Here is a 26542-nt window from a genome sequence, read left to right as displayed (position 1 = left end):
GTTGCAATGGTGGCACAGTGATTGGTCCTGAGTTCAACTCCACCACCTGGCTTGGGCATGATCTCTCCGGGTACTCAGTGTAGTCTCATTTTTGGCTGTGTTGACAAATTTGGTCAAATTAACTTGAGACTTTTTACTCTGTGGTTTTGTAATTACCCAACATTATGCCTGATTTTTAAAAAAGGTTTTTTAGTTTATATAACTAAAAATAAAGCTATAGAAAAAGTACATTATGGCTAAGAACAATAACCCTTTTCATGAATGATTTACCGTAAATAAAATCTGCATTTACTTTGCCTTTGTGGGTATTTCTATGTTATATAATCAGTGTAGAAATATGCTATAATGCTGTATATACTTCAGCTTCATCATGCAAACAACTTCACATAAAAAAGCTCATTTTAAATATTCATTTTCATTATTGTGCAGAATCAGTAGTTCATATAAATTTTCGTATTATTACTTCCTGTTTCACACCCAATACATGTGTTAATAAGCATAAACTCCACGAGAGCCTCAATTTATTAAATAACCAATGAGTCAAAGTCAAAGGGTCATTTTCACATGTTGAATTTATTCATAAGTTAACTGAATGTAATGACAGGCACTCCAAGAAACAAGGATGTTTTTTTTCCTCTGTACCACAGGCACAAATCAAACATGCCGTACTGGCATTAAAACATAAGGCGTAGGGTTAAAACTGAGTATTAGAGACACTGTTAGCATCACACTGTGCTTCAAACCAGCACACAGGCATAGAAGAAACGCAGAAAGCAAACTTTCCCTTCAGGCTGAATTACTTAAAACAAGCCAAAACATGTCAAAGAAACATACAGGTGTAATCTGGCACAGACCAGTCAAACAGCACATGAAGAACAATGGTTCCCTTTCTTTCAGTGAAATGCATGTAAACATTTTGTAAGAATATAAACGCATAAATATGTTCTTTTAATACTGCAGTCATACAAAAATATAACAACCCTTAACATCCACCTAATGAGAAACATGAGTGCTTAAATAATCAGTCCATACCGTCCAAGACAGACCGCTCACTGTACGTGTCAGAAAGAAAAAAGGGGAAGTTCACGTCAGCCGCGAGCAGGCCAACTGGATATTTTACAAATATTTACAACACTTTAAATTTCATGAATATGCCAAACATGACCGATCAAATGCTTCAATTTCTTATTAACCTCCACGTGGAGTCGTTGTCAGTATCGTCCTGTGCTTTTTCAATAAAGGAGCAAAAGAGCTGCAAATAAAATGAACTAGTGCAAATATACTGTGCGCTCATCCATTCAAGAGACTAAATCAAAATCAGAGGACAAGCTGCTGATTCTTGGAAAATAATCAAACACTGCACTTCTGTTTAGCATCTCATGAGACAAGTCTGTAAAAAGTGAACAAGAGAGCATCTTTCTTCAGTTTTATTTGCATTTCAGCCTGCTGTTATTATGGTGAAAGTCAAAAAAAAATTAAAAGTGTAGCAATTCTGTAAATCCGAGGTTCAGTTGTAAGCAGGAAAAGGTGGTTGGGCTGGTTTTACCATGAGATTTATCGCTAGATCATGATTAGATCAAGTAGAAATAATCTCCATTAAGCGTCTTTAAATATTAAAGCTAGCATGCTTTACATTTACTGGGCATTAGCCATCACAGCTCAATAGGGCTAATATGTTAAAGGTGTAGAATGTATATAGTGGTGCTGCTAATTTTGAAACCGCAACGTTTGCATTTTATCAGCCACCGTGCTGGTCTTTTGGAGAGAGAAGCAATCAATCAGCCTCAAGGGGCCATTTTTGGTTAGTGCTGCATATTTAGCAACCATGCTTGGCTAACGAACTAATAGAAAGTGGCTTAGTGATGACATGATCCTTCAGTTTCTCTGCCGTGGCCGTCATGTAATCCTTCTGATTTGTCTGTGGTTATTCATACACTGAAGTTGCTACACTATCTTTTCTTCAATGCATCTGTTGTAAATGTGAAAGTGGAAGAGGGACAAGTGACTGTGGACTTACTCGCTCCACTGTTATGATTGTTGTAGCCTAGAAAATGTATTTCAGATCACAAAAAATATATATCTTCTCTCTGGTGTACAGGAAAAAGAAACAACTGAGAACTTCATTATTTTACACTTTGAGAATTTTCTGTTATACAAAGCATACCATCAGAATTTAACCAGGAAGAAGGCTTCAATTGTTTAGTGATTATGGAGCTCTTTCACGACTAAAAGGCAATAATGAAACACCCACAGATGATTAAACACCATCATTTGACCCTGAGCTTTTAACCTGCCATGTCTTTCAATGAGTTATAGTTCTGCCAAATAAATAAAACCAAATCTTACTAAATAACTTTGCGTGAAATTCATAAAGACCGCAAAATAAAGATCAAAAGCCACAACAGCAGGTTTCTCCTTTTCTGTTCAGCACTTCAGCTCTGTGTACCTTCCTCTTCAGTGAGGGTCTAGTGGGTTTAGTTCCTCAGTGGTTTCAGTGGTGGTGAGTGGTGCTGCAGCTCTGAGTCTCAGAGGCTCTGTAAAGCTCTCTGGCAGTGGTAGATCAGGCAGTCGGGCAGGTCGGGCACCGGCGACCGCAGCCAGACAGCCAGCCAGCCGGCATTCACCCGGCAATGCATCAGACACGGCAGATCCTGAAGGAGACGGCAAGCTACGATTCCTTCCATGCCTGAGCAGAAAACAATGAAGGTTACTCAGCAAAAAGTATAGGACACATTAATATCTATGTCTCCTTTTCTATATGCAATTTTAAAATCTTCTTCTTCTTCCCCTTTGTAATGCTGTTTATTGGTACCGCCGTGTTATTTAATGATGTTCATGCTGCATACAAGCGAAAGTTAAAGTTGTAAGGTTTCTTCATAAACTCCTAAGTACACCTCATTAGAGGCATATTTGACGTATAGTCAAGCTGCATTATCTCATCTTTTTAATTAATGTAGTTTTTTAAAACAGTTATTCCTAATGTTAAGAATAAATAAACAGTAGTTACCACAGATGAGTTGGTGAATATTCTAACACACACATGTTGATGTGAATGCTGCTTTTATATGCATTAAGCATAAAATGATACTCTCAGTTTGAACAGCTTGAATACGAGCAGGAAACAAATGTTCATTCACCTATAACTTCCACAACATGAAGCTGGAGCTTCTTCTTCAGAGCATTCAGAGTGGCTGTGAGAGGTTCTTGGTTGTCATTTATCAACGTCAGATTCTGCTTTGTGTCGTGAGAGAAGGAAAGCCACATCGTCCCATATTCCTCTGTGGACACCACAAAAGGCCTGCAGGAAACTTGGATTAATTTTATGTCACTTAAATGCTGCACTTCAAATACGAGCACTACATATCTCACCTGATGAAGCTGGTTAAAGGGACTTTATATGAAAACTGCAATGACTGAGACGTCCCAGCAGGCAGCTGGTAAGATACCGTCCCGACCACCTCGACGTGAACCGCAGGCCTCTTCACAGTTAGAGAATACTGGCCCACTGCTACACTGTAGCTTGTCACCTCCCCCCGCTGGACTATCACATAGGCAGGATACCTAAAAATAAACAATACAACGAAGCAACCTCATTATAAAAGACTAATGGACACCAAACGACTCTATTGATAATTTTCTACTGAATAATTTACCTCAAGTTCTTCAGAGTCGACCTGAAGCAGCATCTGTTGTATGGCAGACTCGGAGGAGTTCATAATAAAAACAACTAATATTAATGAATCTTCCTTCTGCACATGACAGGCTGAGAGATTCAGGCTTTGGTTGGCACACAAGGGAGCGATTTCTGAGTGTGAAAGGCCAGAAAGCTCTGCAGGAAGATAAGAATCCAGACACACTTCTGTTAGTCTGCCTGGGTCGTTATGTGGACCAGGACCAGCAGCTACCACACAGTTATCCCTGCGGAGAGCAGGGTTACATCCCTTTGTGTCAGATTCAGTTAACTCTGCCTCTGCGTGACAGGTGCCATTAGCAGTAGTGAGGCTCTGAGAGAGCTGAGATGTCTGTTCGGCCAGCTCTGAGGCGTTGTTGGAGTCTAGTAGGTTGTTACACAGCAGGTTATCTACAGCACTGGGAGGAGAGATGAGGGAGCTGGATATTTGCTCGTTTGCGATAAAGGACGAGCCCAGACCTTGACCTTTGGCTTTTCTTCGGAATCGCTGTGGCATCGGCTCAGATTTTCCCATCTGTTAGAAGCAAAAACACATATATGTAGGAAAAATGTTCAGAATCAGCAATGCAAATAGCTGCACAAATAGCTCCACGTTAAGCACTTTCACTTATAGCAGGGGTTTTAAATGAGAATTGGCCCTGCAAGGTCTCCAATGGACTTTGAAACGTGTTCAAGACATACCTATGCAAGTTTAAATGAAAGTTTAAATGAAAGAACTACTAGAACTTTTTATGCATTTATCATGTAATTTCAAAGATCTGGCCCACTTAAGATCAAAGTGCGCTGCATGTGGTCTATGATGTAAAATGAGTTTGACATCCTTAAATTAATAGCATTAGTAGATCCTACCACCCGAGAAAATGTTCAGCCAATCATTGAATATGTTCTAAAAAGCAACACCTTTTGTCTCATCTTAGACTCACCGAGTAGCTAAATGGGCCTCACAAAAATGGAAGAAATGTTTGGTTCATCATCATTAATTTTGATAATAAAAACAGACGAGTGTTCATCCGGTCCTCTTTGTTGCCCTCTATGTTGAAATTGCCAAAAATGTAAAAATAGATTAACACACATTTTATTCAGGGCTACCTTCAGGGATGAAGTGCGATCATAAAGTTCCACAACTCTGGCCATAAATATCAAAAACCGTCACTGATTTAAATGCTCCTTAAAGATCATCTCCTTTGGCAACACTCCAATGTTTTCAGTGTGGCTGCTATTTTTGAATCAGAGGAACTCCTGTTCTACCCCACTGCCCTTGTGGGTGATGCATGCTTTATCTCCTCCTCATTTCAAAATGATGACCCTTCAAAAGAATGAATGAATTAAAGGCAGGCAAATCTGGTGAGTTGGGTGATAAGCACAGACTGAGTTGTCGAGGCCAAAAAAAAATATTCATTTTAATTGTATGTTAAATGTGCTGTCAGTAGGCACATTATGACATGTACAAGTGATGAGCTTGTTTACAGCATAACTGACTCCGGTGACAGTTTAAACTCTGACCTGATGCCCTAAAACTCCTGTGGCTTAAGTGTTTTCGGTGATCCTCCACATAAAAATCAGAACAGTCTGAACCATAAGCTGATGCTTGCTCTTTGCACATATGGTATATGGACTGATAACCTCACCAGAGACACAGAGCTTTGGGAAGCCAGGCCAACAAACAGCGAAGAAGCCAGCTGCTGTTTCTCTTGTTCAGGCTCTGGGGTCGGTGTCTGAGTTGGAGTTTGGCTGTGCAAACTGTCGCCTTCGCCCTGCCGGCCGGGAGACTGAATGGGACTGGGAACCTCAACCTGTGCAGCTTCCTCTACAGGTTCTCTCTGGGCCAGATAGCCCTCCCTTCCCCACACCCTCTTTATGCCATCCAGCTTCAAAGCTGAAGAGCTGAAACACAAACAGCAAGTCTTCAGTGTGAATTCAACACTAAAACTAGGAACTTGATTACACCAACAAATGCATGCATGTGGTGTCCACATACCCTCCTTTGTGTGAGAGGTCAGCGCTATCCCCTGACAGACCCGAGCTCATGGACAACAGTGTAGGAGACTGTCTGTCAGTGATGCTGCAGGAGGACATGCTGATAGGCAGAGAAAGGCCATAGGGCTCCAGGCTCAAGGCTGAGATAGACAACAAAGTCAGAACAAATCCAAACAAGATGCCAAATGTGCTGCCAAGATATTTATCTACATTTTACCTTTTGACTGATCTAATTCCTCCTGCCGTTGGTGGGGAGGTTTGTATAGAGCAGCGCCGGCAGCCAACGCCTCTGACACAAATCTGTCAAGAAATGACAGCGAGGAATCCACCTAAAAACAATCAAACAGTCACGCAAAATTGCCGCAGGACTGAAGACGTTGCGCCTGAGTGCTCTGTGTGCTTTGCTCAGCTACACAAAAACATATAATTACTAATTTATGTGTTTAAAATAAAATTCTTGGCCAAAAGAAGAGAGATTGGTTTTCTTGCTCTCTAAATGAATGAAAGTGAGTCCGATACTGAATGAAGTTCTCTGGAGAGCTCCGCCCTTCAGACTTCTCCAGACATGTTACAGGTTTGATTACTCATAAAATGAATAATGTGATTACGGTAAAGGCTGTCATCAATCTAATCAATTTTGCACCCTGAGGGGTGTTTCCATAAAGTGTTTGCAGGTTTTCACAACCGTCAACTAACCTGCTTTTACTGTGAAAAGAGCTACAGAGTTAATATTTAAATGTTATTAATGTGGCCGGGTTCTCTGCTCACTGCAAACAAGTTAAACACGTTACCTCCAGAGTCTCTGGTTTGGCACCTCGTGGCAACACCCTGGCTCTTAGTTCAGGGTCTTGGCTGAGGTACTGCAACTCGTGCGCCCTTTGTCTCAGCACTGTATCCAAGGAGCTGCTGTATGTCTCAGAAACCTCCTGAGTTACAGAAGCATCAGCACCACCTTTGCAGAGTTTGGTCATGGCCATGAGGACCCAGCTCTTGGTTTCACTGCTGCTGTTTTTCATGTCCAAAAGTTTGGCTAGCAGGCTCAGGACTTCAGCAGGTTCAAGATCCTCCCTCAAATGAGAGTATTCCCCAAGCACCTGGGAATTACAGAGAGTAAGTAAAGGTTTAGCATATGTAGCCCTGGCTGTATAAGTAGCTCATTATTTAAATTTGTTCATTAATATTGATAGTTAATTGCAAATGTTTAATGTGTTCAAGAATGTATACAAATGCCTGCAAAGTATGTGATGTGTGTCAGTTAAATGCACAACCTTTTTATTTGTATTTTGAGGTTTATGTCATTATTTTTGATATGGTATTGATATGTACTACAGCTCCAGTGAACCCTGAAGTAGTCTCAGGTAGAGGGGTGGGAGTAAGTGGGGAGCCGTGTGCACTCTGCAGGAAGCGAGAGAGACGAGAGCTGAACAGTGTCGAGTGAACGCAGAGTTCATAGAAGGGCGACACGCATTTTCGGGTTGACGGATAGTTAACTGGAGTCGAGAACTGTTGTACCCTACTGTGAGGTAAATGTGAATTTTGTCTGACACTTGAACCCAATGTTATTGTGTAAAACAGGCTAACCGCGACTAGCCGCTAGCGTAGCCTAGCATATTCGCTAAGCTCTTGTTCTGCTCTGTTTTTATTTATTAAGCTAATGCTAAGATTGAATGTTAACGCGTGTGAACTGGCATTTAGCGGGGTTGTGTGATTCAGTAGGAGGAGACGGACGTCTTGCTGGCGTGTCAGAGAGGCCCCTTCTGCTGGTGTGCTGAAGTTATGTGTTCACGTGGGAGCACGTGGAAAGGACGACTGTGAGTGCTGCTGCCATGGCCTGCTGGTAGCCGTGACCCAGTTTCCCCGCTATCCCCTTGAACTGCCTGGAGGTGTGAGTACTGTTGTTTGCACGTGCTTTTATTTTTACTGCTTGGCAACAAGTGAAGCGACCATATTGTTTTAGGTCCCAACGCACCCGAGCCACGACTCAGGCCTGCAACGAGGGGTTTGCTAGCAGAAAGACTGTAGCACTTGAGGTGTGTGTGTGTTTGGTGAGAGCGCGTGAGGGCCCACAATATTATTTGATTATTTTGTTTCTGTTGAGGTAGATACCTTACCATTGTTTAACAAACTTTATTGATTTTACTTATTTCCTTTGTGTTGTTAATTCAGCATTCACTAAAGTGGAGTTAACTTTATAATTGACCTGCTTGTGTGTGATTTATTTCCATATAGTGTAGTTTTATTGCATATTTAATACCATAAGCACGACACAGGAAATCATTCCTGCCTGTGGCCATCTCCCTGTACAACGCATCCACTTAACACACTGTTTGCTGCTACAGCTACACATGTTTCTTTTCCAAATATTTATTTATAAGTGACTTATGTATGTATGTATATGTATATATTGTACTATTCTTAGTTAGCGTATTGTCTGTCTTGTCTTAATGTTGGTTTAAAATGGAGCACTGTAACAAAAAATAATTTCCCCCAGGGATCAATAAAGTATTCTGATTCTGATTAAAAAGGGAGTATCAATAGGAAAGTAACAACAGGAACCCAGGGCCCCTCTCAATAGAACGTGGGATGGGTGTTACACATAAATATTAATGAAGTTCTGTAGAATGCTTTTAGTTGCAACAAAGGAAAGCTGTAAACTTGTTGTTGTCTCTCTCTTTTAAACTAGTGTCACCTTCTGTAGTGATACCCAAAGCAAGTAGTTTCTCCACCTATTTCTAAAGAACAGTTCCTGGTTATGATCCTATTTTCATACAGCACTGTGCAAAAGTCTTGAGCTGGCTCAAGACTTTTGCAGTCTTGGTTGATTTACCAGTTTTCACTTTCATGCTCAGATGTTTCTCAGATTCAGAGACATTCAAAGCATCTGTGGTGGCTTTCTGAAGAGGATACGCTGTTGGTGATTCTTCAGGAAGAAACACAAGATGTAACTACAATTTCTGCTGCACACATTAGATTTGTATACAAGTAATATATAAAAATTGGTTTCTCACTCCTGGTTAAATCTCACTGTTCATGAGATAAAAAAAAATAAAAAGCCTAAACTATATATTTTCATAATTAATGATGTTTAAGAGATAAAGCTCTTACCACCCCAAAACATGTACTACAGAAACATAAAACAGCACTGAACTTTAAACAGCTTGAATTTACCAGTTTTCAGAGTTGCTTTAATGAAGGTCTCGCTGCCATTAGAGGAGTCACTGTTTAAATCTGCATCAGGTGGAGCTGTGAAAAGAAGACAACAAAGTTCAACACGTCTTCTTTGCATACCAAGCACAACAAGAGGAGGACATGCAGTTAATAACTCAAAGCACAAGGTTTATTACCTGGTAATAATTGTACTGGTCCATTTGTAACATTTTCAGTGTTGGCATCATTAAAGTTGTTCATAAATGGTTTTGTGTCTAGAGGAATTAAAATGTTGTCATTAATCAGTCCTGGTGAATTTTTTGTGTTGGATTTTTGTGTCAGAAGGGTTACAAATGTTCATACCTCCTCTGGTGTTTGCAGCTGGACCATCTGTTGGTGATTCTTCAGTAAGAAAGAGAAGTTGGTCCACACATTAGAAAAATTATATATTCGAATAGTTAATTGCTTCAATTTGGAGCTCAACTTCATACTCTGCTGCAAGTATTTTAAACAGTTTTTCATTCTTAGGAAAAATTTAATTTGCAGTTTATTTTAATCCCAAAATTGGAAAAATCTTTTTGCATAGAAGTTAAAATCAAGTTAAACACTGCAGACATGATTAAGTTGCTTAAATAAATAGAGCTCAATAACATAGAATACAGTATGATCACATTAGGATTAAAAACAAGTGTTAAAAAACAATCTGAAAGCAAATGAAGTAAAATAAGTATGGATTAAAAATATGAAGTGATAATATAATACTATATAACTAAGGTAAGTATTCAAAGACATTTAAAAGATATTAGTGCACAGTCTGTTAGTCAGTTGTAACGTCAGCTTGTGAATGATTGTGAACGAATAAAGTATCTGCAGCCAGTAAAACTAATCAAACCAAGTATGAGCCCGTACACTCACAACAGGAGCATTTTTAAAACACACCAGTTTTTACTGTTGTTCACTGACAGTTCTGCTGCCCTTAAATGCAGCACTGTTTAGATCTGCATCACTGGGGTCTATACAGTGAAAGCACTTCTAAAGTGACAGAAAGAGGATGTTTTAGAGTTTAATACCTGTTAATTTTCCTGCTGCCTCTGTGATGACTTCAGGGTTTCTAAGAATTGCTGTGCTGTAGCTGTAATCTTCATAAAACGGTGAACGGTCTAGAATGGGGTTTTTTTGTTGTTGTTTTTTTTTGGGGGGGGGGGGTTTAAACTGTGTGGTTTAAATACATTTTTCATATATTCAAATTTAGTTTTTTTGATCATTTACCTGATTCTGTCTTATTGTCCAGTTTCTCAGAGTCAGAGACATTCAAAGCATCTATGAGGTTTTCAGATGGATGTGCTGTTGGTGATTCTGCAGAAGGAACGTAGAAGATGTCACTGGATGATTGGACACACAATTTATCATAATTGTAGAAGAAACTTGCTGGTTTATTACAAACAGCAAGCGATCTTTATGTCATATCATGTGTAATTTAAAATCACATAATTCACCAGTTTTTGTGTCTCCAGTTATTAGGTGATCGTAAATGTATCGTTTGCAGAAATATAAATGAATTTGTTAACGTCAGTTCTAAAACATTCAGCCGTCTCTTAAATATCTTAGCAGAGACACTCTGACACTCAAATGGTTTCTTACCAGCTTTCAAATATGTGTCTAAAGTTTCATCAGAGAGAGCTTTTCCAGCATCATGCGGCTCACCTGGTGTTGGTAACACCGTGGAATCAAAGAGGAAATCCAGTACAATGAGTATAGTGTGAAATAAGATTTGTGTGTACAATGAATGAGTACCAATATTAACCTGCTAATAAATTCATTGGTGCTTCTGTAACATTTTCTGGGTCGATTTCAGTCAGGTTGTCACTTTGGTAATCTGGGTGAGGTGATATCCAGTCTGCAGAAAAGAAACATGATCAGCATAACCATAAATGTTTTAAATGAATCCAGATACACTATTATACTGTATATGTGGCCAAAGTTTCAAATCCTTTTGAGCCAAAATGGAAATAAGCACAAAAGATCGCATTTAAGGTTTAACTGAGTGGGAAATGCAATTATTCAACCATTTTTATTTGTGTTCTGAAGTGATGTGGCAATACTGATAGCAAGCACAGCAGACATTTTCTTACCACTTTCCACTGTAGTAACAGTAACATTTCTGAAGGAGTCGCTGTTGTTGTCTAAGGCTACACTCAGCAGGCCTGGAGGGAAAAAGAGGACATTTACAATTCTGCAGCATTTTCAGTTGTGACACAAAAAACAAATGATCGTGGCTGCGCTGACTGTTGTTGAAGTTCAGCACTTCTCACCTGCTGATGATTGGGACCTCTCACCTGCTGGGACCTCTGTGACATTTTCTTCTTTGGTATTGTTGAAGGCGTCTTGACTGTGGTTTGGATAAAAAGAACCAAAATCTAGGAAATAAAAGATGTTGAGTTTGATGCTTTTTCTTAGTCAAATATTAGTCTGCCAAACAAGACTTCTTATCGCTCAGAGTGGTAACTAACCTAATTTTATATTTGTGCCACTAACATTCAAAACATTAGTTGTGTTATCAGCTGGACGTGGTGTCGGTGATTCTGTGAAGAAGAAAAAAAGAGACATAAATTGCTACCCTTATCTCAGAGCAGTTACGAAGCACACACCATCCATAACATCCACCCATACAGACATACATATATACTTTGCAACTTGTTGTTTTCTGTGTTGTTTTATTAGCTATTAATTTTAACCCTGTGAGGTCTAAGTCATCATCAGTGATCACCCTGACTCTAACTCTAAACAATCAGAAGATGGATGAATGGATGAACAGTTGTCGATCAGGCTAATGGACACCTCTATGACCAGTGTGTTGGGAACTTATCTTTAAGATCAACATGACTGAAACTAAGAGACTAAATAAAATAGAGACAAATCCAGACAATCAAAGAGTTTAAATTAAAATCTAAATAACAGTCTTAAATCTTGTTTCTGTAGGAGAATGGCTTCTGTGCTTTTAAAATCTCGGCATTAATCATGCCTTTGACCAGTCTGATTTGTGAGGAGAGACGTGAAAAGATTTTACTTTGTGGTAAAACAACTAGAACTGTGAATGTTACACTGCTTAATATCATAGTGGATAAACAAGTGATTTTTAACTACTACTGAAATCGAATATAGAGTGAACAAAAGCAACTGAACACTCTTCAGGTCAGCCAACACTGTTTTTTTAATAATCACACAGCTTCTCATATCATGTTTGCGGTCCTTGGTCCACTGGCTCATTGTGGCATTATTCCTACCTCTCCATGCGTAAATTTGACGACTACTTCCTTCAGTAATCTTGTTTTTCATGTCACTGGAACAACAGGTGGAGCAGGGTGGACCAGGTGGACCAGGAAGACCTTTATGTACACAGATTATTAAAAATATGATGTGCAGAACAGACCAAACTAGAAAAATTTGCATTTCCTGCGAAAATGCTGTGTGGATGCCTTAACGCTGAAGATGTCTGCTGAAAAAAGCTGAAAAAGTTGAGAAAAAAAACCCAAAAAACATTGCCTTGAGCAGGATTTGAACCTGGCCCTTCTGGTCTAAAGGCAGCGATTCACCTCACTGCACCAAACTCACTCACACAAAGAAGAGGTGGAGAGAGTGACAATTGTGGTGAAATTAGCAGAAGCTGCTTAGAATTGTGCTGATAAGAGGTGAAAAAGCTAAACATTTGGCAGAAAAGAGGTGAATCAGAAGAATTTCTGCTGAAAAGAGGCAAAGAAGCAAAAAGATGAGCTGAAAAGAGGTGTAGAAGCAGAAGTGCTTGCTGAAGAAGGCTGTATGTGTAATGACACACTGGAGAGCAGTGACACACAAGAAAGCAGAGCGCATGCAAGCAGGGAACATGTGTAGCAACTGTCACAGGTAGGATTCAAACCTCTGCCACCGGGTCTCACGGCAGATGGGCAGATGCCCTACCCTCTGAGCCAAATGAGTTCTGGTCACAAGCAAAGATATGATGAGAGGGACAATGTGCACTGTGGAGCAGAAGCTCAAATTAGCAGAAAAGAGGTGAAGAGGAAGAACTTTGCTGTGAAATGAGGTAAAGAAACTGAAATTTGTGCTTAAAACAAGTGAAAAAGCTGAACTCTGAAATCCTGCTAAAACAGCAGAAGAGGCTGATATTTTTCAGCTACTCATTGAGCCAAAGTGGTTCTCACGTAACTGAAAAAAGGTGGAAAAGCTTACAATTTTAATGAAAACAGCAGAAGAGGCTGAGATTTGTGCTGATAAGAGGTGAAAATGCTGAACCAATCAGAGGTACTGCTTCTGTCTGCTTCATCAGGCTGTGTACTTGTATGTATTTCTGCCATAGACTGTTAACAAGAATCTGAGGTCCATATTAGAAAAGCTGCTAAAATCATAAAACTTTGCAGAATTGTAATAAATTATCAATATGAATTACCGGTCTGTGATAGTGTATAAATTTGTACTCAAAAACTAGGTGGGATAGAAGCATAATTCTTGCACTGGGTGAATCAGCGGACTTTGGTGTACTTTGACTGCGATTTACATAGCTCTTTGTATCTCCGTCGCGGAGACATGACGAGAGAAGAAATGGCTTAATTTTCGGAGTTTGAAAAATGAGAGGACAGATTTCCACCCCTCAAACATGTTTTTGCAGAAACACTGTAATTTCGCTTAAATAGTATGAAATAGCAGTAATACTATGATTTGGCAGAAATACTACTTTTTCGCACAAATACTATTGTACAGAATGGTGTACGTCAGTTTAATGCTGGGTGGTGCTGCAATAGTAACTATCCTCGGTCAGAAGGAGAGGCTGACATCCAGGGATTAGATTACCACAGGTGGAGTTTATTGGCGGTCAGATGGATGGTACAGGGAGGCATGGCATACAGTAGGAGGATGTGGAGAGGTGATATGGTGTGGTTTCTATGATTAAGAAATCTGGCAACAAATTCCTCCACTACAAATCAGTCTGATACCACTTCTTACAGGGTTCACGTTTACTAAGGCACTACCCAAAAGGCGCCACAAGAGGGCACTCCAACACAAGGGATGACCTATTTACACTGTAAACACCCCCTACTTAGCCACTACATACTACAGTGATATTACAGTATACAAATTCACACAAATACTATGATTTGGCAGAAATACTATGACTTAGTAGTAATACTATAACATAACAGTTCAATGTTCTTGCACAAATACCACAATATGGCAGAAATACTATGTTTTAGCATAAATACTGTGATTTGGTATAAATACTACGATTTGGCACACATACTATATTCCGCAGATACACTATAACATAACAGATATTCTACGACTTAGTAGTAATACTATAACATAACAGAATTATTAATTGGGCACAAATACCACAATTTGGCAAAAATACTATGATTGGGTACAAATACTATGATTTGGCAATAATACTGCATTTTAACACAACTACTGAGATTTGATTGAAATACTATGATTTTGAAGAAATACTATTACTCCATACAAATACGAAGCTTTGGGACAAATACTATGTTTTGGTTTCAATACTATGATGTGCAACAAATACTATGATTTGGCACAAGTACTATGATTTAGTACAAATACTATGATTTGGCAGAAATACTATGACTTAGTAGTAATACTATAACATAACAGATTTCCTAAAAAACTATGAAATTGCAGTAATTCTATGACTTGGCAGAGATAATACGTTTTAGCACAAATACTATAACAACGCAGAAATACTATGACTTAGTAGTAATACTATAACATAACAGTTCAATGTTCTTGCACAAATACCACAATATGGCAGAAATACTATGTTTTAGCACAAATACTGTGATTTGGTATAAATACTACGATTTGGCACACATACTATATTCCGCAGATACACTATAACATAACAGATATTCTACGACTTAGTAGTAATACTATAACATAACAGAATTATTAATTGGGCACAAATACCACGATTTGGCAAAAATACCATGATTCGACACAAATACGATGACATGGCAAAAATACTATGATTGGGTACAATTACTATGATTTGGCAATAATACTGCATTTTAACACAACTACTGAGATTTGATTGAAATACTATGATTTAGAAGAAATACTATTACTCCATACAAATACGATGCTTTGGCACAAATACTATGTTTTGGTTCCAATACTATGATGTGCAACAAATACTATGATTTGGCACAAGTACTATGATTTAGTACAAATACTATGATTTGGCAGAAATACTCTGATTTAGCAGAAGTACTATCTTTTGGTAGAAATTCCTGCTAAAAGGTAGTATTTCTGCGTTTTAGCAGAAATACTGTAATTTGGCATAAATACTATGATTTGGCATAAATACTATGCCTTAGTAGTAATACTATAACATAACAGAATTATTAATTGGGCACAAATACCACGATTTGGCAAAAATACTATGATTGGGTACAACTACTATGATTTGGCAATAATACTGCATTTTAACACAACTACTGAGATTTGATTGAAATACTATGATTTAGAAGAAATACTATTACTCCATACAAATACGATGCTTTGGGACAAATACTATGTTTTGGTTCCAATACTATGATGTGCAACAAATACTATGATTTGGCACAAGTACTATGATTTAGTACAAATACTATGATTTGGCAGAAATACTATGCCTTAGTAGTAATACTATAACATAAGGGATATACTATGGTTTTGCAGACATACTATGTTTTTGCACAAATACCATGATTTGGCACAAATGCTATGATTTAGCAGAAATACTATGATTGGGTACAAATACTATGATTTGGCAATAATACTGCGTTTTAACAACAACTACTGAGATTTGATTGAAACACTATGATTTAGAAGAAATACTATGACTCCATACAAATACGATGCTTTGGCACAAATACTATGATTTGGCACAAGTACTATCATTTAGTACAAATACTATGATTGGGCAGAAGTACTATGTTTCAGTACAAATACTATGATTTGGCAGGAATACTCTGATTTGGCAGGAATACTCTGATTTAGCAGAAGTACTCTTTTGGTAGAAATTCCTGCTAAAAGGTACTATTTCTGCGTTTTAGCAGAAATACTGTAATTTGGCATAAATACTATAATTTGGTATAAATACTGTGATTTGGCACATATAATATATTCAGCACATATATTATAAAATAACAGAAATATTATGATTTGGCCCCAAAACCATGATTTTGCACAAATACCATGATTTGGCAAATATACTATGATTTTTCAAAAAATACTATGATTTAGCAGAAGTACTAAGATGTAGTAGAAGTACTTTGCTTTAGCAGAAATACTATGATTGAGGAGTAATACCTAAACATAGGAGAAATATTGATACACAGACACACATACACTGACAGTAAAGGGAACAGGAGCTGTGGAGAGTCTGGGCTTGGTATATGTAGGTCAGTTAAATTAGCTGCACCTGCTGTAGTCAGCCCTTACACACACAGACACAGAGAGAGGTGTGAGTTTTCTTCAGTGTATTTCTGACATTCAGGATTCCCCTCGAACAAATGGCCATAATTTCCTAACCGTAGAGGCTAGAATGGTCATTCAGACATCGTTTTATTCAGAAGAGATGGGGGAATCTTCAGGTCTTCATAATTCAGAGATAAACTATAAATTATTAAAGATATATGACTTGTAATACACTGTAACTGTGTAGAGGCGAAGCAAAAACTGCCTTGACTTGCTCTCAAACAACCTTTGGTAACTCTAAATCTATATGGAGCATCAAAATCATTCTTTCACTGTAAGAAACAGCAGGCTTTGGTGAACAGTCATGGAAATTTTCAGGGCTCTGTGGAAATCCATCAAAAAGATATCATGAGAGAAAAAAGTGGCTCATTTCCAGAATTTGAAATCTCATGAAATCTGAGCGAGGGACAAATTTCCTACCCTCAAACAAGTCTAACTCATCTCCTAACGGTAATAGGTGAGAAAATAATTCTTGAATTGTGAGCATCAGACGTGTCTGACGATATATTGGGACAAGCCTTATGTCTTAACTTTGCTTCGTTAAGGAGATATGACAATTTGAAAATGCCTCTCATTACAGGAATCCAGCGGTGATTTTGAACAAACTCTCCATTGACTTTATATGGAGAGTTTTCTGACTTTGTGTTACTCTGAGGAGATTTGCAAAATATCTATGTGTCCCACAACAATGATAGGGACATTTTCTGAAAGCCAGCAAAAATACCTACGCTTTGATGTATAATTTGTGGGGCTTGAGTGGAAATTGAGCGAGTAGCAAGAAGTTGTTCGGACATGAAGAGAAAATTCAAACAGTTTCACTGTCCCCTCTGAGTTAATTGCATAGCAACCATAGCAACGCATGTATTTTCTGAAAAATCACAATTTTGCCACTGAAGACTTAAAGAGAGATAAGATGAAAACGGTAGAAGATCTGAAAAAGCTGAATCACACAGGAATAGCCCAATAATTTGAGAACGTTTTAAAGTTTGAATGGAGTTTCTAGGTGAAAGTATGAGGCAGTAGTTAAGTTTCAAAGACAAGAAAGTTTTAGCAGAATTGTGGAAGTTTCCAATTCATTTCAATGGGACAAATTAAAGGAAAAAAGTGTAATATTTTAAAAAGTATAATAGTAATAAACACCAAAAGTCATAGCCGGCATTAGCAGAAAGAGCAGAACAGTTTAGAGTTTGAACGGTGAAAATAGCACAAAAATTGTGGAAGTAGTTCTGCGGCGAAAAGTGTACGGAAACACCCGGAACTAGAAAAATTTGCATTTCCTGCGAAAATGCTGTGTGGATGCCTTAATGTTGAAGATGTCTGCTGAAAAAAGCTGAAAAAGTTGAAAACAAAAAACATTGCCCTGAGCAGGATTCGAACCTGGCCCTCCTGGTCAAAGGGCAGCTATTTAGCTCACTGAGCCAAACACTTTCTCACAAAGAAAAGGTGGAGAGATTGACAATTGTGCTAGCAGAATTTGGGCAAAAAAAGGGGGTGAAAATTCTGCTGAAAAGAGTTCAATCAGCAGAATTTCTGCTGAAAAGAGGTGAATGAGCAGAATTCTGCTGAAAAGAGTTTTTTTCTGAAAACAGCAGAAAAAACTGAAAATTTTGCTGAAAAGAGTTGAATGAGCAGAATTCTGCTGAAAAGAGGTTTTTGCTGAAAAAGAGCTGAAAAAGTTTGGATTTGTGCTGAAAAGGGGTTAAAAAAACTGAAAATTTTGCTGAAAAGGGGTGAAAAAGATGAAATTTGTGTTGAAAAGAGTTTAAAAAAAGTTTAACTGTTAAGTGAAAGAAATGTTGCCATAAGCTGGATTTGAACCCAGGCCTCCCAGTCTGAGAACGGATGCTTATCTCACTGAGGTAAAACACAGCTCAGCCCATCATGCAAAATCAGTGACCACATTGATAATGTGTTCCATTCATTTCAATGGTCAAAAGTCATAACACACATCAGCAGGAATAGCAGAATTTTTTAAAGTTTAAACATAGTATTTCTGCTAAAACTTAGTATTTATACTAAATAATATTTTTTTCCTGCCAAATCATAGCATTTGTGCTGGAACACAGAAAGTTCCACCAAATCATACAATTTGTACTAAAACATTATTTATGATTTAGCAGAAACATTGGGACTTGGTAGAAATACTATGATTTACATGAAATACTTTGACTTAGCAGAAGTACTACAATCTAGGAAAAAAGTACTAAAGCATAGCAGAAATTCTATCATTGAGCAGAATTACTAGGATTTAGAAGAAATACTAAGATTTGGCACAAACACTGATGTGGCTCAAGAACCTTTATTGTGCAGTTATACTATGATTTGGAAGAAATACTATACTTTGGCACAAATACTATGATTTGGAAGAAATACTATGTTTTAGCACAAATACTATGATTTGGCTCAAATACTATAACTATCCTCGGTCAGAAGGAGAGGCTGACATCCAGGGATTAGATTACCACAGGTGGAGTTTATTGCGGTCAGATGGATGGTACAGGGAGGTATGGCATACAGTAGGAGGATGTGGAGAGGTGATATGGTGTGGTTTCTATGATTAAGAACAGGGTATGCATTACAACATGCATACAGATTAAAGATTAAGAAAACTGGTAACAAATTCCTCCACTACAAATCAGTCTGATGCCACTTTTTACAGGGTTCCCGTTTACTAAGGCACTACCCAAAAGGCGCCACAAGAGGGCACTCCAACACAAGAGATGACCTATTTACACTGATGCACTTAGTAAACAGCCCCTACTTAGCCACTACATAATACAGTGATATTACAGTATACAAATTCACACAAATACTATGATTTGGCAGAAATACTATGACTGAGTAGTAATACTATAATATAACAGATTTCCTAAAAAAAACTATTAAATTGCAGTAATTCTATGACTTGGCAGAGATACTACGTTTTAGCACAAATACTATAACAACGCAGAAATACTATGACTTAGTAGTAATACTATAACATAACAGTTCAATGTTCTTGCACAAATACCACAATATGGCAGAAATACTATGTTTTAGCAAAAATACTGTGATTTGGTGTAAATACTACGATTTGGCACACATACTATATTCCGCAGATACACTATAACATAACAGATATTCTACGACTTAGTAGTAATACTATAACATAACAGAATTATTAATTGGGCACAAATACCACGATTTGGCAAAAATACTATGATTGGGTACAAATACTATGATTTGGCAATAATACTGCATTTTAACACAACTACTGAGATTTGATTGAAATACTATGATTTAGAAGAAATACTATTACTCAATACAAATACGATGCTTTGCGACAAATACTATGTTTTGGTTCCAATACTATGATGTTCAACAAATACTATGATTTGGCACAAGAACTATGATTTAGTACAAATACTATGATTTGGCAGAAATACTATGCCTTAGTAGTAATACTATAACATAAGAGATATACTATGGTTTTGCAGACATACTATGTTTTTGCACAAATACCATGATTTGGCACAAATGCTATGATTTAGCAGAAATACTATGATTGGGTACAAATACTATGATTGGCAATAATACTGCGTTTTAACAACAACTACTGAGATTTGATTGAAATACTATGATTTAGAAGAAATACTATGACTCCATACAAATACGATGCTTTGGCACAAATACTATGATTTGGCAGAAATACTATGACTTAGTAGTAATACTATAACATAACAGATTTCCTAAAAAAAAACTATGAAATTGCAGTAATTCTATGACTTGGCAGAGATACTACGTTTTAGTACAAATACTATAACAATGCAGAAATACTATGACTTAGTAGTAATACTATAACATAACAGTTCAATGTTCTTGCACAAATACCACAATATGGCAGAAATACTATGTTTTACCACAAATACTGTGATTTGGTATAAATACTGCGATTTGGCACAAATGCTATGATTTAGCAGAAATACTATGATTGGGTATAAATACTATGATTTGGCACAAGTACTATGATTTAGTACAAATACTATGATTGGGCAGAAGTACCATGTTTCAGTACAAATACTATGATTTGGCAGGAATACTCTGGTTTAGCAGAAATACTATGTTTTAACATAAATACTATCTTTTGGTAGAAATTCCTGCTAAAAGGTACTATTTCTGCGTTTTAGCAGAAATACTGTAATTTGGCATAAATACTATAATTTGGGATAAATACTATGATTTGGCACATATAATATATTCAGCACATATATTATAAAATAACAGAAATATTTGGCCCCAAAACCATGATTTTGCACAAATACCATGATTTTGCAAAAATACTATGAATTTGCAGAAATACTATGATTTAGCAGAAGTACTAAGATGTAGTAGAAGTACTTTGCTTTAGCAGAAATACTATGATTGAGGAGTAATACCTAAACATAGGAGAAATATTGATACACAGACACACATACACAGACAGTAAAGGGAAAAGGATCTGTGGAGAGTCTGGGCTTGGTATATGTAGGTCAGTTAAATTAGCTGCACCTGCTGTAGTCAGCCCTTACACACACAGACACAGAGAGAGGTGTGAGTTTTCTTCAGTGTATTTCTGACATTCAGGATTCCACTCGAACAAATGGCCATAATTTCCTAACCGTAGAGGCTAGAACGGTCATTCAGGCATCGTTTTATTCAGAAGAGATGGGGGAATCTTCAGGTCTTCATAATTCAGAGATAAAACATAAATTATTAAAGATATATGACTTGTAATACACTGTAACTGAGTAGAGGCGAAGCAAAAACTGCCTTGACTTGCGCTCAAAACACCTTTGGTAACTCTAAATCTATATGGAGCATCAAAATCATTCTTTCACCGTAAGAAACAGCAGGCTTTGGTGAACAGTCATGGAAATTTTCAGGGCTCTGTGGAAATCCATCAAAAAGATATGACGAGAGAAAAAAGTGGTTCATTTCCAGAGATTGAAATCTGATGAAATCTGAGCGAGGGACAAATTTCCTACCCTCAAACAAGTCCAACTCATTTCAGAACGGTAATAGGTGAGAAAGAAATTCTTGAATTGTGAGTGTCAGGAGTGTCTGAACATATACGGGGACAAGCCTCATGTCTTAACTTCGCTTCGTTAAGGAGATATGACAATTTGAAAATGCCTCTCATTAGAGAAATCCAGCGGTGATTTTGAACAAACTCTCCATTAAGTTTATATGGAGAGTTTTCTGACTTTGTGTTACTCTGAGGAGATTTGCAAAATATCTATGAGTCCCACAACAATGATAGTGACATTTTCTGAAAGCCAGCAAAAATACCTACGTTTTGATGTATAATTTGTGGGGCTTGAGTGGAAATTGAGCGAGTAGCAAGAAGTTGTTTGGACATGAAGAGAAAATTCAAACAGTTTCACTGTCCCCTCTGAGTTAATTGCATAGCAACCATAGCAACGCATGTATTTTCTGAAAAATCACAATTTTGCAACTGAAAACTCAAAGAGGGATAAGATTAAAACGGTAGAAGATCTGAAAAAGCTGAATCATACAGGAATAGCCAAATCATTTGAGAACATTTTAAAGTTTGAATGGAGTTTCTAGGTGAAAGTATGAGGCAGTAGTTAAGTTTCAAAGACAAGAAAGTTTTAGCAGAATTGTGGAAGTTTCCCATTCATTTCAATGGGACAAATTAAAGGAAAAAAGTGTAATATTTTAAAAAGTATAATAGTAATAAACACCAAAAGTCATAGCCGGCATTAGCAGAAAGAGCAGAACAGTTTAGAGTTTGAACGGTGAAAATAGCACAAAAATTGTGGAAGTAGATCCACGGCAAAAAGTGTACGGAAACACCCGGAATAATAATAAAGAAGAAAGAGAAACAGGATCTCAATAGTGTGGATGCCTATTAAGGCATCCACACAATAATAAAGAATAAAGAGAAACAGGAACTCAATAGTGTGGATGCCCATTGAGGGCATCCACACAATTAACAATACTGCTAATATAGACTCTTTAATATTAACCCAATTATATTTATATAGTGAAAAGTCAAAACATAAGTCATCTCAGAGTATTTTTACACTGTAAGGCTAAGACTTCACGTGGTGGGTGGGTGGGGGCTCTGATTCTATATTCATTTTGAATGTTACCAGCCAAAGAAGCTGTTATCAGTTATTGCCACTTTCATAAATATCACTGGATGCATAAATATGAGGTGAGTGACTTTAACATGAAGAAAGATCAGCCTGGGCCACACTTATGAAGAGCACACATCAGCCTTGACTGGTTGGGTTAAAGGGAGAGAGGAGAAAATAGGTCAAGGAGACAATTAAAACAAAGAAGGTTGGCTGAGTCAGAAATGTTCAGCTCCAGAGCCAGAGACCTCTGCTGAAAGCACAGGGAGGTAATGGCATGCAATGTTCATGGCCCTTTGAAGTCTGTGGAGTAAAAGAGAGAAGAGTAGAGGAAAGGTGCTCGATGCGTCATGGGAGGTTCCTCTGACGCAGCAGCATAACTAAGTGATGGTTCAGGGTCACCTGATTCAGCCCTAACTACAGGCTTTATCAAAAATGACCGTTTTAAAACTAATCTTAAAAGTAGAGATGGTGTCTGCCTCACAAACCCAAACTGGGAGCTGGTTTCAAATGAGAGCAGCATGATATCTGAAGGCTCTGCCTCCCACTGAAATGCTGAAAATGTGAGGATCAGAAGTAAGTCTGCCCTCTGGTGCTATCTACAGAATATGGTACCATGAGATCTATAACATGTGTCAGAGTGTGATTAAGCAGGACTGCAATTCGGTTCTAGATTTAACAGGAAACAAATGAAAGGGCCTTATTATGACAGAAATATCACCTCTCTCTACTCCCTGTAAGTACTCTTGCTGCAGAGTTTTAGAACAGCTGCATCCTGTTATAAGGTGTAAGGTAAGTACAGAAGTCTGGCACAGAAGTAACAAAAACAATAAAAGAAAAAGGAATGCTGTGATGTGGGCTACCCTATTAACTGTTCATATAAGACTGTTTTAACCTTAGTAATGACTTGTGATGCCTCAAATGTATTCAGTTCAGTTACATTTTATTTTTATCGTATTAAACCACAACAACCAACGACCACAATAAAGGTGCTTTATATTGTAAGGTAAAGATGCTACAATAACAGAGAAAAAGCCACAAAAATCAGGTGATATGAGCAAGCACTTGGGGACAGTGGGAAAGAAAAACTACTACCGGGGAGTGGCAGCCTCTGCCATGACTGGTTTGGGAGTGAGTGAAGGGAAACAGGACACAAGACATATTAAAGGTGTGTTTTTTGATGGAAATTAGAACACTGGGGTTTTCAGGTAGCCCTAGTGAGCTGTATGGGCAGAGATTACCCTCATTAACATTTGATGCACACCCAGTTATTTTGTTCTGGAAGCAGGCCTGAAAAATGACAAAAGCTACTCAGTTTAGAAAAGAGAAGTAAGGATTAGCCCTACTTAGCATAAATTTAACACATCACAAAAAGACTGAAGAGTTGAAGGAAGGAAAAGGAACCAATAACAGTTAACAGTCTTTTAAGGTAATGTCAGGCTCCCTGAGTATTCATCAAGAGCTTCATGTTAGTTCAAAAACCTAAATTTCTTCAGAATCTCAGATTAATCTCAGAGTTTAAGCCATGCAGAGTTGGTAAAAAGATACAGTGAATGAGTGAAAGTTAAAAAAAAACAAAAAAACATTGCCCACACTGCAATTTTCAGTTTCAAAACAACAAAAATACTATAATTTGGGCTAATCAGTGCTAATCAGTGCAGCAAACACTTATCCCACTGCAGTAAACAGCTATGTGGCAGCTAAATACAAGTTTCTTGCAGACAGTGAGTGGGATGCTCGTGTTGTGCAATCACAGCAGGAACAATGAAAGACTGTTTGAAATGCACGAGAAGCTTCTGTTCTGCAAATTTGGTTGTTTTCATACAGCTTTTCGCTGAATGGGAGAGGAGATGGGTTCTCAGATTTCTTAGACATATAAAAGTTCTCACCTTTTCTACCTCGTCTCCCCTCTGGCCCCGGTGGACCTGGGGGTCCAGGTGAACCAGGTTTACCTGACAGAACAAAAACACTTTGTAATGCAGTAGGAATTTAGCATAATTTGAGTAAATTTACTCAGTAAATTTAAATTTCAGTTTTTACCTGGGGGTCCAGGTGGGCCTGGAAAGAAAAAAACAATTCACATATTTAAAAAAAAACAACAACAACAACTATGGGCAGTAAATACGCAAATGAAAACAGTGGAGATGCATGTTTTTATGATGTGCACCTGTTAAACAAATTCCTTTGGAGCTCCTGCACATGTCTGTGAAGGCTTTGACCTGAAATAAAGAAAAAGACAGGCATGAGGAAAGTTTTGATTTAGGTGTAAGTTAACCACATATAGGGCCATTTGAGTTAGGCCCTGTTAACACAGAAAGGACAGGGTGTTTTCTAAAGGTCTATATTTTAATCTTTTGCCATGTTCAGTGTTTATTCCCAAAATCCAGCAAAAGAATCATTCTCGTTAACAGAGCTGAAGCAGTTAGAGTATAACAACAACAACAACTAAAATTCCCTAAAATTTTCTCACTTCTTAAATGTCTGCTGTTCTTTTAATCTTTAGGCTTTAGATGAAACAAACTGAAAGTGAAGATTAATTGTTAATAAAAACAATGATACTGCCCCCGGCTCCCTCACAAAATATACAGTAGCACGGCTTTGAAGAAATGCCAGTTTTGTAGTGGAAGAAAGTGGAGCCGAGGGAGGAGCAGTCACTCTTCACAGCACAAAGTACTTTTCCAGGAAGCACTCAAGACTAGAAATTTGTTAATGGTTACAACAGACTCCTGGATTTCTTAGATTGCAAGGAGATGCCTCACGTGATCGTATTAAAGACACCAAACTGTGGAAAAATAAAAAAATTCAGTTTTTGTCATAATAGAGTAAACAACTTTTAGCATTAGTATTCACAGTCCTACAGAAACATCCAAGCATGCTGATGTCTTACAGGAACCATAGAGTATGTCATGAGCATCAGCATATCCTTCTGATCTTCGCTTTGCATTGGATCTTCTTCCTGGTTTCTCCTGCGGCGGTGGAGCTTCCTGAACTCTCGGGCCTCTCCGGGGTCGATGGGCAGGATTCCCGTCCGCAACCTGCAGCTCTCTGTCAGCTCCTGCATCTGGGACTCCAGCCTAAACAGCTCATCTGCCAACTCTTTCTGCCGAAACAGCAGAAACACTAAACCTGCCGTGCTCAGGAGCAGCAGCACGCACATCCCCACCAGCAACACTTTCCACATGGGAGAAACAACACTTCCCTCTTTCATGTTTGTGCCCCGTTCCTTGGTCCTCGCTGCACAGTGATCCGGGCTGTGTAATTCAGAAGCACATACAGCACATTTCTGAACACCTGCCAGCAGATGACACGTCAGAGAGAAACCACAGTAGAGCAGTTGGAGAGGAATAAACATGTCAAAATCTGCCTGGAACTACAGCGAGAGAGAGAGACACGTGATGCATTGCATAATAACAAACATCTGCAAGACTGCTGAAATCTGTAGGCTTGCATGATTTAAATGCAGCTAATGGACATATTTCCAGAATGACACATCCTCCAGACAGCATAGGGCTTCCCATCATTCTGGTGCCTGTTTTCCTCAGCATTTTCACTAGCTTGTCCTACTCAAAATTACATGGAAGTGGAATAAATAAGCTTCGAACAAGGGACACATTGTTGGGATCTACAAAAGAACTTTCAGAGAGCTTTCAGCAAATGTCTGCGAGTGTGCGGATGTACATGTGTGGGTGTCAGAATATCCTTTTTATGAAAGGGTTTTGTTTTTTTCTATTCATTGCAATATGAATTTCGAAATTGAAAGTTTCGTAAATAGTCAATGTTACATTTTTTTTGATTGATTTTTGATTTGCTGCTTTTTCGGGGGTGGGGGGAAGAGGTCATTGTAGCTTCTGTTGCTAATTTCAGAGCAAGACCAACACATCCACCCCTAGATGTGTGGCCAGTATCTTTAAACAGGGCATACCAGCTATTCACAGGTACCAAGCATGAAAGCCAGCTCATTCACAAAAGCTTTCCATGAACAGTGTTTTTTCCTTTCAACTTTGCAACTATGATTTCTTACACTGGACTAACTAACATGCAATCAATCAATCGCTTTGACAGCACTTTTAGATTAAATTAT

At 38.0% G+C, this 26542-nt stretch overlaps 2 protein-coding genes across 5 annotated transcripts; both read right to left on the bottom strand.

Annotated features, from left to right (window-relative positions):
• Window positions 1-3232: 3232 nt before the first annotated feature.
• LOC113026645 (AP-4 complex subunit epsilon-1-like) lies at window positions 3233-6750 on the bottom strand. Its single transcript, XM_026175662.1, has 7 exons — window positions 6460-6750; window positions 5886-5997; window positions 5670-5808; window positions 5320-5575; window positions 3654-4205; window positions 3370-3561; window positions 3233-3298 (listed from the first exon to the last, which is right to left on the bottom strand). The coding sequence occupies exons 1-6, from the start codon at window positions 6682-6684 to the stop codon at window positions 3394-3396; spliced, it is 1452 nt and encodes a 483-aa protein (XP_026031447.1). The 5' UTR covers window positions 6685-6750; the 3' UTR covers window positions 3233-3298; window positions 3370-3393.
• On the bottom strand, window positions 6700-26542 carry LOC113026638 (uncharacterized). Of its 4 annotated transcripts, XM_026175653.1 has the most exons (16): window positions 25349-26542; window positions 24629-24680; window positions 24502-24519; window positions 24351-24413; window positions 12100-12201; window positions 11326-11397; window positions 11128-11232; window positions 10948-11019; window positions 10620-10712; window positions 10085-10171; window positions 9886-9975; window positions 9179-9217; window positions 9013-9090; window positions 8837-8911; window positions 8496-8588; window positions 6700-6762 (listed from the first exon to the last, which is right to left on the bottom strand). In XM_026175653.1, the coding sequence occupies exons 1-16, from the start codon at window positions 25811-25813 to the stop codon at window positions 6725-6727; spliced, it is 1542 nt and encodes a 513-aa protein (XP_026031438.1). In that variant the 5' UTR covers window positions 25814-26542; the 3' UTR covers window positions 6700-6724. The 4 variants fall into 4 exon arrangements, with proteins under 4 accessions (XP_026031438.1, XP_026031440.1, XP_026031436.1 ...); XM_026175655.1 differs by lacking the exon at window positions 8496-8588; XM_026175651.1 differs by lacking the exon at window positions 6700-6762 and having other exon boundaries at window positions 8141-8588.

This window comes from Astatotilapia calliptera, chromosome 7 (genome assembly GCF_900246225.1).
Source record: "Astatotilapia calliptera chromosome 7, fAstCal1.2, whole genome shotgun sequence".
NCBI classification, from domain to species: Eukaryota; Metazoa; Chordata; class Actinopteri; order Cichliformes; family Cichlidae; genus Astatotilapia; species Astatotilapia calliptera.
Note: the sequence above shows the minus strand (reverse complement) of the source record. Positions and strands in the feature narration are given on the sequence as shown.